Below are 15689 nucleotides of genomic sequence, written 5' to 3'. Positions count from 1 at the left end.
TGTATTGTTAATGGTTACATATTGAACCCGATTTTCCAAATAACTTCTCAGCCAATGATGTGTTTTACCCCGAAGTCCATAATATTCATATTTTTTTAACAGAAGGGAGTGATCAATGGTATCAAATGCTTTGCTTAAATCAATAAAAACAGCTATTGTGTTCAGTTTATGATCAATGGCAGTTGCAACATTTTCCACAAACTCCATCACAGCATGTGCAGTTGAGCAGTTACTCCTGAATCCATACTGGCTCTCATTTAATAAATCATATTTACTCAAAAAAGCATCAAGTCTAACTGCAAAGAGTTTTTCCAAAATTTTAGAAAACTGTGGTAGCAGTGACACTGGTCTATAGTTTGATACGGTTTCCTTATTACCATTTTTATAAATCGGAACCACCTTAGAAACACAGAGGAGATTCATTGGCATAACCAATCAGGATGCAGAACACTGTGTGATAAAGGAAAGCTTGTCAAACTGCACGGTGGAACTTCGCATTTCTTTTCAAAGCTGTTGCTAACCTATAACTCAGTGACTGACCTGCAGGAACCCCATGGATGAATGATGCTTACAGACAAAGACTGTGAATCATTTCAATGCACCGACTGAGGGACAGTCAGGATTCTTGTGTTGAACATTTTGCTTTATGTTGAAAATTGTGCTCTAAAGGGCACATAAACTGGAATCAACATTTCTTTTTTCTGTGTTTCCATGCTCAAGTTTTGACTCGAGGCATCTGAAATCTTCCACAATAAGCATACATCTATTGAAACTAAGGTTGAGATGGCTGGAATAGATTTGTTCACTCAGTTAACTTGACCTTCTCCCAAGTTGTCCAGATCCAGGCTAAGTCTGACTGAGTTAAATGGTTTTTCTTTCAACTCTTAAAGCATCTGTCAATTACATATCAAACATTTTCACTTGATCTCAAACTGACATTTGTTTATATCTTTTCTCCTCTTGCCAAAACAAAGCTCCCAGCTCCGCCCCTAAAGACTTGACTGTCATCAGCCGTGAGGGGCGTCCTCGCTCAGTGCTCATCAGCTGGCAGCCACCTTTGGAAGCCAACGGACGGATCACAGGTGGGTTCATGTGCTGTGCTCCTTAGCTTTTTCAATGTGACCAGAGTTTGGATAATTCTATGCCAGATAAAGTACCTCCTTTAGAACACAGAGCTGTGCTTGTTTGTATGTGAATTTAAACTCACATGCTGTTTATGCCCGTTTCACTGTTTCCATCTTCTGGTAATCGTCTCAGATGTTAAAGCCTCCATTTTAATGAGCGCTGCTCAAGTTATCCCAGAGGACAAATCAAACAACCCCTGCAGGCATTAGTGCATGTAGATCAAAAACTGTTTAGCACATTCAGGTTTTTTTCCTTCAAAATGTACTTGTTCTTTCTAATTAACTGTCTGTTTGTATTCTGCAATGTGTAATTCTTCTACATGGTGATAAAACATGTTTTCTGTTTCTTTGTCAGGTTATATCTTGTATTACACAATGGATAAGAACCTGCCAATAGATGACTGGGTGATGGAGGCCATCAGCGGGGACCGGCTGACTCATCAGGTGGTGGATCTGAATCTGGACACTGTTTATTACTTTAGGATCCAGGCCAAAAATGCTAAAGGTGTTGGGCCTCTGTCGGAGCCGATCCACTTCAGGACAGCCAAAGGTGTGTCAGAGTAGCTCTGAGAAGTGAGGAGCGATGAGCCTGATTGCTTTTAAATGTGTTCTCTTGTCTCTCCAGTGGAACATCCAGACAAGATGGCTAATGATCAAGGTAAGCTCCAAAATAGTTTCCAGTACAGTTATCTTCTGATTTTTCTTACAACTTCCCTCAATCAAAAAATGTATTTATTCTTTGTAAAATTACGGTGATGTGAAACCCTTTCATTTGTTTTTGAGCAACAGTTACCACTTTATCTACAGGTGTGCTCATAAGTTTACATTCCCTGGAAGAAATTATGATTTTGAGCATGAATGATAACACAAGGAACATTGTTTCCACTCATAGTTAGCGACTGGGTGAAGCCATTTATCATCAAAAAATTCTGTTTTTCCTTTTTAAATCAAAATGACACCAGAAACTTCCCAAATAACACAAATCTAAAGTTAACATCCCGCAGTTTTTAACACCTTGTATTGCCTCCTTTTGTATCAATAATGACAACAGAAGCTTCTGTTCTAACATAACATTTTTCTTTATCCTTTCAACACAAATCAGATTTTTTGGGGTTTTTTTTTATTATTATTAATTAATGTATTGTTTCTTTTGGTCCCTGATAAAAACAAATTAATTCATGTTTTTAATATAATTTCACAAAAAGAGATGCACACAACGCACACAAGTATTTTTACTACATTAATCCAAATAAAAAGCCAAAAGGTTTTTTTTGTCTTTTTTTTTTAATAAATGGTTTCCCTGATGCAGTAAAGTCTGTAAACAACTCTTGTAAAGAACGTTTACCGACAGTGTTGGGTTGTGTCATTCATCATAGACGTAGAAAAGAACTAAGAAGTAAATACTGACAAAGTTGTTCATTAGGACCATGTTTTTTGTCATTTTATCAGGAGCTGTGAAATTCAGTGAATAATTTCACTGGTGTGGAATGTGATTCTGTTCTCTCTCTGGAGGTGGAAATGGTTTTGAGTTAAACTGTTCTAAGTTGAGAACATTCATGTGGTCATCGGCTGAGATTGGAGTGGAACAAGTTTCTGCAGTGGGTACGGTGCAATATTTGCATTTTGACAAGTCATTCATCTGAAAACAGTGAGATGATCAAACATAAAATAGTGTTTCCTCTGATAATTGTGACAGTGATGACATTGATGTTTGCTGCACTTCTCCCACAAACCTACCAGACAGAAAGTACACAGGAGAAGACGAACAACAACAAATATCAATACAAATATTTATGTAACACCATTCACTCACTGTCAGGTCCACCTTGCTAGTACCGGGTTGGACCCTCTTTGCCTCCAGAACTGTCTTAATCCTCAGTGAACATTGATTTAACCAGGTTCTGGAAACATTCCTCAGAGAGTTTGTTCCATAATGATCTTTGGGTTCTGGTGAGTGTGGAGGTCATAGAGTCCAGTGAACTCATCATCAGGTTCTAGAAACCAGTCTGAGATGATTCCAGTTTATGACATGGAGCCTTATCCTGCTGGAAGTAGCAGAAGATGGAACCCTGTGGTCATGAAGGGATGGACATGGTCAGAACAATACAACCAAGACCACGTTTAAAACATGAGCACATCAGGTAAAAAAAGCTCCAGAAACAAAGAAATCCAGAGGATTCAATAGTTCTAGTTACCAAATCTGATGCCTTCTTATGACGGCGTTTATAAACCACTTTTTTACTGAACTGTTACATCAATTATTAGGTATTTGTTGTGAATAACCTTTGCCAACGTTCTAACTGATCAATATGAATGTTTATTTTCCAAATAAAATTAATCTGCCTGAGAAGAGGCAGAGCGTCCAGAAAATCTAAATTTTTATCGATACATGAAGATTTATTATAACCACCTCAAACATGTTTTACTATTTCAGGTCCCTAAATGTTATTTTAGAAAACCTTCAATACTTGATTACAAAAGGTTATAGCATACAAGGTTATAACAATAACGTAATGTTTGTTATGTTCTCATTGGTCTAATTCCATTAGGTAATCCAGTAGGTCAAATGTAGCAGGATCAAGCATTTTGAATATCTAGAAGAAGTGGTGCAGATTTTCTGTATTTTATTTCTTTTTTATTCCAAAAACTGATCTAAACTACAACTAAGAAGTGTTTCTGTCAAATTGCTTTCTTTGATTTTCATCTCTCTTTGATTTTCAGGAAACAGTTTGTTAGCTTTAGTTAAAGTTTAGACTGTTGTTTGACGTCAGGGAGAAGCAGGATTTAAGACACGACTTCATTCATTTAACATCTTCTATCTTTCACCATGTCAACCAGCTCACTGTTTCAGAATTAAAGGGTTTTTGGAAAGAGGTGAAAGATCTAAGTAAGTCCAGTTGACTGCATTTTCTATAAGGTTACTTTCAGTAATACATACAACATACATACAATGATTCCCAATCATCATATGAGTGTAATGCTGGGCCTGCAGAGAGCTGTCAATCATTACTGGCTGACGGGATCCGTCGTTTTCATCAGCAGACGTCATCTCAAGATAGTTCTGGTGAAAACAGGAAATAGGATTCTGTTTTATCCCAACTGAAAATGTTTTTCATTTGAATATCTGTCATTAATTAAAGGACACACTCTTAAAGTGGGAACATAATTATTAGAAATGAGACAAACTAAAGAGGAAAGAGGGTGACGAGAATATAATTTGACATTAAACGCAGCTGTAATTAGCACTCTACTGGCTGTTTTTATTAATAAACACAAAACAGAAATGAAGACAAGGTAACATGGTTAAAAAAAGCTCGTACATTTAATTAAATTTTCCTCAATAACCTCTAAAATCTCATAGCAGCTCTGGGGACAGGCAGGCTGATGCTACACTTCTTAATATTTTATTGTTTATTGGCATGGAAGAAAGTCCCTGGTCTCTTTTAATCGGCAGGCCTCCAGATAAAATGGAATAGAAGCTTCATGCTTTTGGAGCATTTTGCAACAACAGTTAATGTTAAAACAGGAATTTAGTTCACTTTGTCACATCAAGTCAGATTCGAAAAAGGTTTCTGACATCTCTGAATCTTTCTGCATGAGCAGCAGCATCTCAGGGTGTTATTCAAGTAAGCAGCGAATTTCCATCAAGACTGATTAGGTCACTGAGTGAGTTTTTGAAACGACACAATAACGCTGCCAAAAACAGAAAATACATCACAGTGAACTGCTTCAACTTATTCCTCAAACTACTGAATCTTTTAGGGACGTCTGTTTGGGATGTATGTCCTCCATAGACCCAACTGAATTAGGAAATCTGAGATTGTTACTAAAGGTTGGAACTAGGAGCAGTCACCCTTTTTTACATTTAAATATCCAAATAAAATAGGTTTTCTGTTCTTTTTACAATGAATTCAGCCCTATAAACCAGAGGGGTCGGTACAGTCGGTTCCTCAGGACCCTGCAGGCTTTTTGTGATTGTTGCTGCTCAAAAACTCTTGAAGTTGAGACTTCCATTTTTCACATTCTGGAAGAGTAACTGTAAAACTTCAACAAACATATAAGATTTATCCATCAATGGGATTTTTCAGTGACATGATCAGGAATTGTTTTTCACTATGTATGTTCTATGTATGTTTTACTATGTGCAGTAAAGAGTTGCAAAGTGCAGCTGCTCTACGCCTCTGTGGCGTCTTCAGAAATTACTGTTAAAGGCTTTATCCCCTATTATATTTTATTTTTATTGCTTTCTGCACCTAGAAAATGGGATTGATTTTTAATTTCGTTGTACGAGTTTGCAATGACAAATAAAGACTAGTTAGCTAGCCATGCAAAATCATTTTTTTAAAATGTTAAGTTTATTATAATGTTCACTAGGAGCTCGTGGTGATCAGCCAAACGTGTACATTTTTAATGCATACTGCTGTATATCTTCCAATTGTAGCCGGACTTCTATTGGCTGCATCTCAAATAAACGTCGGGTCTAACAGGTGTTTGTTATTTTAGATGTCGGTCCTTAAAGGTGGCCAGGCTCCTGTAGGAGCTAAAGTGAAATCAAAGACCAAATCTCTTTTCTTTCTGGACCCCTACGGTTTCTCCCTACCTCTACATTCAGCCCCCCAAACGGAGAGTTATGGAAAAATAGGGTCTTCAGATTTAGACGTTACTCCCACTTGATGACATCATCAATAATATATAACTTTAAAAAGGTCATTCAAAAACAACAAGTCATTACTTAAATGTAAGCTTCTGTGCTTCATTGCACGGTGACGTGAAGAAAAGCACCTCCTCTCCGCGGCCTAGCACCACTCATTTCACCCGGTGGAGGGATACAGAACTGGAAGTCCCTTCGTTTTAACCTTAGAAAACTGTTTTGGACACACCTTTCCCTTCAAATGCCCCTTTGGAGGGGTAGGGGAAGAATTCAGATTCAGCCAAACTATAAGTTGTACATTACCAGAAGATTTGTGAAGTTTATTGTATTTTTCCTTTTATCTTATTTAAGCTCAATATGTCTGCATGTCTGCTTTAGCAATTGATTTTTTAGTTAGTTGGTTGGTCAGTTGATCAAATACAGTGACAGATTTTTTTTGTAGGTTTATTAACTAATTACTTTATTTACCAACCAATTTACAGCAATTGATGGTTGTTCAAAACCATTTTACAAAACAAGGCAGAAGTATGTTAAACAGCAAAGGTTTAATTTCTGTGAGAAGTTTCAAATAGATCAAAGAGCTTTAAAATAGTTTCTAAATTGTTGTTTTGGGCTTTGTGACAGAGACTCATTAGTATTTTTAAAAGCAAAGTTGTTTTCATTTATTTATCAACCATTTCAGCAGCTTCCTAAGTTTGTGTGGAGGAAGCTTTTTCTATAACAACTGGAAGTAAATAATGTCAGGCTGATGTTTTTTTCTGAAGTTCTTCCTTCTGGTCTTGTTTATGTGTCTTCACTTTGAGAACAAATGTCTGCCACTCAGACATTACTCAGAAAATACATAAAAATGGAGTGTTTATTAAAGCTCATTCCTGATATTTTTCTGTCACATTTTCCAGGACGAGGTGGAGAGCATGCATACTGGCCGTCTGACACCAACCCGATTGACAGGAGCAGCATCAATGGTAACAGAGTAACATCAGAAAGTTTCACCTTTTTTACAATTATTGTTTAGCCCTTCCACTCTCTTTGGGGTCCAGATGACTCCACCCAGATATTGATGTGTGATTCCTTCCATGACAAATGTGGACAAAGGTGGACAGTGAAACTCAAAAATCAATGATAAAAAAAAAGTTCAGCGCACTGTCTTGTGGGGTCCAGATGACCCACTTTTAATGTAAACAAGGAGAGCGGAAGACGTAGTCCCTCTCTAGAGGTCTGTTGCATTGTTAGGTAATAACGATGTTCTGTTGTTCTCCCTAATTGTTCTATTCAGCTGTGTTTGACTTTTCTGTACATTACCCTGCTGAGAAGCTGAACTTTACCTAAACGTTCTCACCTTTCTGTTTGCATTTACATGGAGGTAGTATCACTTTGTCAGTATTTTTATTTATTGATAAAAAAAACAAGTCATTGTTATCTAAAAAAAAAAGCAGTGGCATCTCACTAGACACACGATGTCTATTAGATAGCTAACATACATGTAAAAGACATCATAGTCCTTACATAGTGTTCAGAAAGATATCTGCATAGAGAGGTCTACTACACATCTACTTGTAGCCATCTATCCTTGGGATATTTCTATATATATATTAGAGTACTTTTTAAAAATATTGAAAAAAAGAAAAAAAAATGAATACTGCAATTTACTACATCCATCCATTGATCTTCAGAATTCACTGAATTCCTCTTATGTGTTAACTTTCTACCTAACTTGACACCGCAATCGCTGAGCAACCGCCAAAGTTTTTCATAGAAAACATGGATGATGTTGAGGGAGTAGCTTTGGTTTATATGTTTTAGAGAGCTCTACAGAGATGCCGGTAAGCACATCGCTGTGTCTGGGTTCACCAGATCATTCAGACCCAGACAGAAAAGCAGAGTGGGCCCCCATTTGGTTTAAAAGTGGGCAGAACATGTGGGCCCCGAATGTCTTCAGTTTCCATGGTGGCCTTGCACCTGTGTTTGCCCACGTTGGCTTAAGTGGACACTGAGTGGGCTGGCTGGCTACGCTAGAGAGTCTCTCCTGGTGAGGTGTACTTCACTCTGGCAGTGAGAGTTGGGTCTGACGGCTATTTTAGACTTTATTTCTGTCTGTTTGTGGCCCGGTTTAAGCATTAACTTGAGGGGAATAATAAAAATAAAACTGGAGGATATATTTTTTTTAATATTGTCTTGAGGAAAATAAGAAAAACATTATAATTTACAACAACAACCTCTGCCGGCTAGCCAACTGCCCGTGGGTCAGCAGAGCTCTGGCAAACAATGGGTGGCGACGCTCGCAAGCTCTGGCGGACCCTAGCGCTCGCTACGCTGTCCACCGGGCGGCTGGTGTAGCGGGCTCTATCGCACAAAGTCCAGTGGCTCTGTGACAGGCTGGCGATCTGTCCAGGGTATATCCCACCTTTACCCAACATCACCCCCCAGGTTACTTAACCCCCTAGAGGATTAAAAAAATGGATGGAAGTTCAGGACAGAAGTCCTCGCATCATGCGGCCATATTGGATTTTCTTTTCAACCCACTGACAGTCATTGAAAACGTCATGGTCTATGACCTTGCTATCTCACGCATGCCCTCTGCGCACTCTGTACACATTTGACCCTTTTTTACCCAGACAGCCCGTAACCACTTGTAGAGTGGACAGGTTTGAAGGCGAGAGCTTTGCCAGAGACAAGAATCCTAGAACATTCAGGAATATTATGAACCGACTGGGACTGGAGAGGAGAACCAGCAAACAATCCATGGTGTATTCTCATCCATACTGGAGTAAAAATTTAGCAACTTTAGTGAAACCCACAGGATGAGATTCAGGAAGCAGCAGAGAATCACAACAGTGAGGCAGTTTTAGAGCTGATGATTTTAGTTTTGATTAAATTACCTGTCTAAGGAAAACGTAATTATAGTGAAGATGGTTTTTTCTATTTTGGAAAAAATTGGGACTGACTTGTCAGTTGCTCACTGACTGAAATAGTTTCTGGAGTGCCTTGCTTCTATAGCTGGCAGCCTGGATGGGATAAACCATTAGAACCACTGTGATTTCCTCCTGTAGAAAAAAGCTGGAACATAAAGGATAATAAACACCACCAGTGATCAGTGTTTTTGAACAAAACCAAGCAAGCATTGCTGGTGTAAATACAAACTGCCCTACAGAAAGTCCTCTTTCCTTTGTCCAAGGGACTGAGTCAGTGCAGTAGCATGTTAGCCCTGATAGCTGGAAAGCAGAGTCTGGGTGCTGTCATCAAGTCATGTTTCTGTACCAATAAAAACACACATCATTTTCTGAATTTTCAGCAGTTGTATATGATCCATTTCTTCATCGAGAACCATCTCAACAGAAGATTTGTAAAGCCTTGCCACTAACCGTCAGTCCACTTCCCTGTTAGCTCCACCTCTACGTTCTCTCACATCGTTTCCAGGATCTTCTCTTAGTTTGTGACTCTGCAAGGCTGTTGACCTGGTGGATTTGCAGAGTAGCCTGAGGTTCATTGGAGGGGATGGTCTGGGATGTTTGTTTACTTGTTACTTAGTTTTCAAAGGAAGCAACAACTGTTAGCTAGAGAGAAAGAAGGCTACCGAAATGGCGACTGGGTACCATAAGTCATGATGGTCTGACTGGAATATCTCAAACAACCTTCACTGCCAGTTCAGATCATAAATCCGTCCTCTCTGACCTCCGCCCTCTTTCGTATTTTCAGCAGGTCATCCAGGTCAAAGTCTTGTTGATCAGCTTGACCGTGAATCAACTTTATGTGGCAGAGCTTCAGTTAACTTGACAAATGAGTCACGTGGCAGATTCACCTCTCACTCTGTTTATGGGGTCACTTTCTGTGGGGCCGTCAGCCTCTGTGTTGAGGTGTCCATCACTGAGTGTGACTCAGCAGGGTCACGGCTCGCATGCTGCCGGGGAGCTTCTCAGCAGAGGGATTCACTCTCACTGGAGCTTCTTAATGTCTGTTTTTTCTTCTCAGGTTTGTGTGGTGGTTATCAACACAAACAGAACCAAGTCATTATAGATAAAAATATGTCTGATTAGCAAAGACATGGCCTTCCAAGAATTATATTAGAAAACACGAACATTAAAAATACATTCATTCCACTTCTTTAAAGAGCCAATAAACTGTTTAAGTTCTTTTGAGAGGGTTTTTGAAATTATACAAATTTAAAAGAAACTTTTTTTTCTTTTTTCTTTAACCTGGAGAACAGTTCAGTGATTTATTGATCAGCCTTAAACATTTTGTCTTTGCTTTCAAAGGTGTAGTTGTGCTTAGCAAAAAAACTGGAGCAATGTCATTGGCACTAAATCTCTAAACTAATGTCTTAGACACAACTCTCCTTATGGGTAGATATTGACTCTCTTCAGGTTAAAAATGGGCAAATCTGTGATGGTCATTCAGGTGGACCGCACAAACTTTTAAGACAGTCGACAACCTTAGTCTGAATTTTCCAGAATAATGCAGCATATGTGATGGCGCTGGTTTGTGCTTTGTTGCTTTTTTTAATTAGACCGACCAACTTTTTCTGATCTTCTTCACTTTTCAGACTCTCCAATTGGTCAAATGCGCCCGCCTCATAGCAGCGTCACACCACAAAAAAACAGCAACCTCCTGGTCATCATTGTAGTTTCTGTGGGTGCCATTGCCGTGGTCGTGGTCGTCATAGTGGCGCTCATCTGCACCCGTCGCTCCTCAGCCCAACAAAGGAAGTAAGACTTTGTGTTCTTCTATGCTTTGTATGTGTTCTATAAACTTACATCCACTGTAGCTGCATCCTGAGTGTTGATCAGGTTGGGATACAGAGATTGTTGTCCTTTTCCTGATTTAGTTCATAAGGTCACAGAGCTGGTTTTCCAGTTCACAACAGTAGTTAACAAAGGAAATTTTCTTTCAAGTTTAGATATTTTCTTAAGTGCATTAATGAATGGATCCCTTGTCAGAAACAGCATAGAAGATCAGCTGTAGGTGGATTATAAGTCACAGAAAGAAATGTATTTTACAAAATTCAGGAACAAGAAGAAACATTTAATCTTGAAAGGCAAATCATAATAATGGAGTAGATAACGATACATAACTGAATATTTGCCCGCTTCTCTACTGTAACACATTGATGCTTATTCAACTTCATGAAACAGGGGAGGGATCTAGTATTTTAACATAACATTTAACATTTATTCAGATAAACATTGCAAAAAGAACGCGCTAATACGTCAACTTAACTCTTCAAATCACTGAAATTGAACTGAATCCACTGAATCCTTTATCCTCTGTCGCTTTGGAACAACTCTGCCAAGCCCGGTGTAAGACTCGATGTCACTGCTTGTTCTGTGTTGCTGTCAGTTGTAAATGCTGATCCACACATCTACAGTCTCCTCTAGTGGTTGGTGCTTTTGAGTTAATAATTTTTTTAATTCAGTATAGTTACAACCATGACCACACTATGCAAAAACTCAAATTATACTCTGGAAATATGGTAATATGGCTTTCATGTCTTTTTAAATAATCATTGTTGTAAACACACGACAGAGACAAAAGCTGTCATAATCAAATCTATATAAATACAAAATGAAAAGTTGTCATCCACACCGCCAACTTTGATGAAGTGTTGTTAACATCCTCACTCTCTAGAACTGATTCCTTCAGACTCAAAGTCAACTCAAAATACATCCAAGCCTACAAATGAGCTCATGTAAAAGAAGAAACTGAGTTTCTCTGCTCTAGATTCTTCTTAAGGCACATTTGAGTATTACTTTCATGTTTTGACACCAGTTTCATCAGACATTTTGCCTGTCTATCTTTGAAGAAGGCCTCAGTAAAGACCAAACTTTATGGACCCCATCAGAATCAAAGATCACTGGCCAGTGAGGCAGAGGATCTTTTCTTCAGTTTGTTTTGTCTGATATTAAAAATGTAGCTCATGTATATCAAATATTGGGTGTTTTGAAGAGAATCTATTTCACACCACATGTGTAAATAAGACGGCCATCCAATTTCTAAACTTACTGGAGCCGATCCCAGCTACTGTTGGTGTGGTCGGTGTTAACGCTGGATCGTCCTTCACAGCACAGACCACCAGACACTCACATTCACAACCTGGGAGACAGTGAGGGTCACCATTCAACCTTTCAAGCATGTTTTTGGAATGTGGAGAGACTGTTTGAGTTTTTAATGCAGCCGATCACTTTGAGGTCACAAAAGACCCTGCAGGGTTCAGAAATCCAGCAGCAACACAAGATGCTCTTCGGGTTCTGCTTTTTACTGTTCATCTCAATCAAACACTTAATCTTCTATCTTTGAGAATTTTAATAATTGGATGGCTATTAATCAAAGTCAGAAATGAAAGGATTGCTGTTTGAAGTGATGATTTCAACTGTGATCATCACAGATCAAAACGAAAGGAGAGCAGTATAAAGAGAGATACGAATCACCCCGATTTGTGCCTAGATATTTCTTGATTTGTAACTCGTACAATACATTTTGTCCATTAATCAAAAAATTGTGAAATAAAAAAATACAAAATACAAAATACAATTTACACACACAAACTGAAACAACAACACAACTGAAAACTACAGCAATTTGAAAATATCTACTCACAAATCTTTAAAAATTATGCACGAATCAGTTGTTACACACACACAAAACCACATTTACGCATAGCTCTGAGGTGAGACTCTTTTCGCGTTTCCAAGATTCATCTGTAAATGATCCGTTTAAATGCTGCTAGAATTCTGGGTCATCAGAGTTTTCTTTACAGCCGCTTTGAACTCGGATTTTGAATATTATCTGGTGAAACTTGACACTTTCCCACTTTCTTAAACTGATTTGCCTTATAATTGATACAAAAAAGTTTAAATATGTGTTTTTAAAACCATCATCACTAAAGTTTCTCTATTCCTTCGCTGCATAACTCTTCTACGAGCTGGCGGCGTGAGGTCCTCCTCGACACCCAGGACAAAGTAGTCCGCTCCGCTTTATATCCTAGGTGTAGAGAAGCAGAGCTTCTAAACATGCAGATCGGAGCGGGCCGGTGGGCTGATTAACCGTCTCCGCTCTGTGGGTGTTTCGAAAAGCCTTGCGCTGCTATCGCTGTGGAGAAGCTCCGCTGGGAGACCAGACCAGAGCAGGGAGTTCTGGTCTGCAAGTCAGATTCAGCACTCAAGAACTGATTACCTATTAAATCCTGCAAACTAGACATTACTGGTACTATTCTAGCTGGTCCATCACCTACAGTAGGTAGATTCTCGGAGAGAAAAGTCAAACCATTACAAATCCATTAAGGTTTTTTCATCCAGTTTTTTTGTATTCACAGCTCTTTTATAAATATCTGTCTTGGTGATATACAATTACAGCCGGGCAGAAAAAGGCAAATATGACTTTTTCCTTCGTAGTCATGTTTACAGTGGTTGGTACTTGTGTTTTGTTTGTTTTTTCCCCACAATTTGTTTATTGATTTTTGTATTTGCAAGTAGGTACTAAATCTGAAAAAATGAATTATGCGTAGTGATAGTAAACTTCTACATCAGACATATGTGCACACAAAATAATAAAGAGCCACAACAAAAACCCCTTAGGGCTATATTAAAACAAAACGTGACAAAAAAAGAACGGACAACAGAATAAGCAAACGGCAAAAAAAGGGAAAAAAAACTCATTAATAAAATAAAAATAGATAATTGTTACAAAACGGTGGGACCATGATTGCCCTCCTCCCGTAGCCAAAGATAAACAACTTTGCAACAAATGGAGTGTTCAGTCCATCAATATAAACAAGTAAAGGGTCCCATGTTTTGTGAAATTCCTCAAGAGAACCCCTTTAGTGTAAATCTGATTTTTTCCCAGTTTAGAAGATAAAGTACTTCTTTAATCCACACACCACTAGCAAATCAGTGTCCAACTGGTAAAAGTTGCTGCGGTTAAGTGTCAAAACGTTCTGTCAGAGCTCTGTCTCCCCTCTGGTCATCTCCACAGTATTAACAGACTACATTTCCCAGCTGTCCCAGCTAACAGTCCTCAGATGCCGCTCACCTGACGCTCATTGACAATCACCTACTTACATCTTAGCAGTGCACAGAGCCTTGCTAAAGTATTGTTTAAGCCACTCAGCATGCATACCAGGCATTATATACTGTTCACCTGACCCCACCTCGTCGTTTACTCTGCCGCCTGCCCTGACCCTAGCCTGGACTCTGAGTACTCTAGTTTGATCTCTGATATTCCCATGCGTTGACTTTTAGCTGTACATGTCATGCGGTCTGTGGTATTAACCCTGCAGCACGTGGAACCAACTGTCTGCCCATTTATGACATGTTTAACTATTTGAACTTTCAGCACCTGATTAATGAACGACTGATTTGTTCGTAGAGCCCACAACCGGACTTAAAAGTTGCGTAGCGACATGTGATGACCAGCATTCCAGATATGGAAGCCCAAAATTCTGGTCTATGCATAAAAAGTTTATTAAGAGTCGATGGAGCTGGTGTGTAAGACTATAAAGTTATGAGTTCATTGCAGTCAATGGTATATTTGGATTAGGCTACTTGCTATGAGAAACTAAAAGGAAATAATGTCAAGATGGCGTCCATTTTTCAGTTTCATTTAGGTCTTTTATTTGTTGTTGCATTGCAGCTTCCTTTTAGTGATGCAGCTTCAGGCAGTTACAGCACTAATTCTTCTCATTATGTAATCTTGCTCATGAATTTGGCATGATGGTCATGGGAATTTAGTGTGCTGCAGTTTGAGAAAACACAAACAGACAAGAGAAGCAAATGAATGATTTGCTCCAGTCTGACACAGCCACAACATTTAGAGGGAAAACCTTCAAAGATAGAAGAACAAACAAACTGCAAGCACGCACTCACTGCAAAAGAAATGTGCCCAAGATGCAGCCTGTTTTTGCATAATTTAATACGTTACATTAGCATTGTGTCCTTTCATAATTCTGTGCTCCGGCTTTCAAACACTATTTTTTTCTTTGTTTTCCAATTTGGGACATTTTGTTAAAAATCCCATTTGCTGTCCTTAATTTGAAATGTTCTTTTAAAACTACTCATCGCTACAGTCTTCATCCTTTAACTGTTTTTATGTAGTTCCTGTAGTTAAGTAGTTCCTACTTTGCAAAATTCACTGTGAATTGTTGAAGAAGATTAGAGCAATCAAATCCAATGAGTTTCTCAATCCTGTAGAAAAAGGGCAAGCCACAGCGCCAGCAAAAGGAAGGGCAGTCAGAAGGATCTTCGACCTCCTGACCTCTGGATCCATCATGAAGAAATGGAGATGAAGAACATGGAGAAAGCTCCAAGTGTCGCTCCATCTGGACGCGATTCGCCCATCCAGTCCTGCCAGGATCTTCCCCAAGTGGCACACAGCCAATCAGAGAGCCAGATGGGCAGCAAGAGCAGTCACTCAGGTAGCACATCAGCGCGCTGTCACTCAGTGTTTGGAATGCTGCGTCTAACTGGACCTTTCCAACATAACTATTTAAACTTTAAAATCTGTTGGTGCTGAAAAAATCAAGTACGGGTCTTTCCTCCTTACAGATTTATTTCCATCTTTTTTGATGCAGATATTTCATTTAAAGCACATGTGTCAAGGTCGAGGCCCGGGGGCCGGATCCGGCCCTCCGGGTAATTCTATCCGGCCCTCCAGATCATTTTATTGTTATCAATGGCCCGACTAGTATAATTTTTACAAAATATTTTGTATGGAGAGTAAAATACTGAAAATTATTTAATGTTTTAAGCTGATTTATTCTGGAATAATATTCCTGCCTTTTTGTTATTCAAAATTATGTTAAAAAGTTATAGTTTTAAAGTTTAAAAAAAATGTCATTCTGCTAGCTTTTTTTACTTTTTTGGCATTTACTAAGATCTTTAAGGCTATTTTGGAGTTTAGATTATATTTCAGCTGCATGCTAGCTG

At 38.8% G+C, this 15689-nt stretch overlaps 1 protein-coding gene across 2 annotated transcripts in view; it reads left to right on the top strand.

Annotated features, from left to right (window-relative positions):
- Positions 1 to 15689, top strand: part of dcc (DCC netrin 1 receptor) — a 309299-nt gene that overhangs the window by 238692 nt on the left and 54918 nt on the right. For both annotated transcript variants that reach the window (XM_036214404.1, XM_036214403.1), the window contains exons 19-24: positions 975 to 1082; positions 1480 to 1674; positions 1750 to 1782; positions 6675 to 6740; positions 10316 to 10478; positions 14955 to 15178. In XM_036214404.1, coding sequence (XP_036070297.1) covers positions 975 to 1082; positions 1480 to 1674; positions 1750 to 1782; positions 6675 to 6740; positions 10316 to 10478; positions 14955 to 15178 — 789 coding nt within the window. The remainder of the gene's footprint in view (positions 1 to 974; positions 1083 to 1479; positions 1675 to 1749; positions 1783 to 6674; positions 6741 to 10315; positions 10479 to 14954; positions 15179 to 15689) is intronic.

Source organism: Oryzias melastigma, linkage group LG12, assembly GCF_002922805.2.
Source record: "Oryzias melastigma strain HK-1 linkage group LG12, ASM292280v2, whole genome shotgun sequence".
In the NCBI taxonomy this organism is placed as follows: domain Eukaryota; kingdom Metazoa; phylum Chordata; class Actinopteri; order Beloniformes; family Adrianichthyidae; genus Oryzias; species Oryzias melastigma.
Note: the sequence above shows the minus strand (reverse complement) of the source record. Positions and strands in the feature narration are given on the sequence as shown.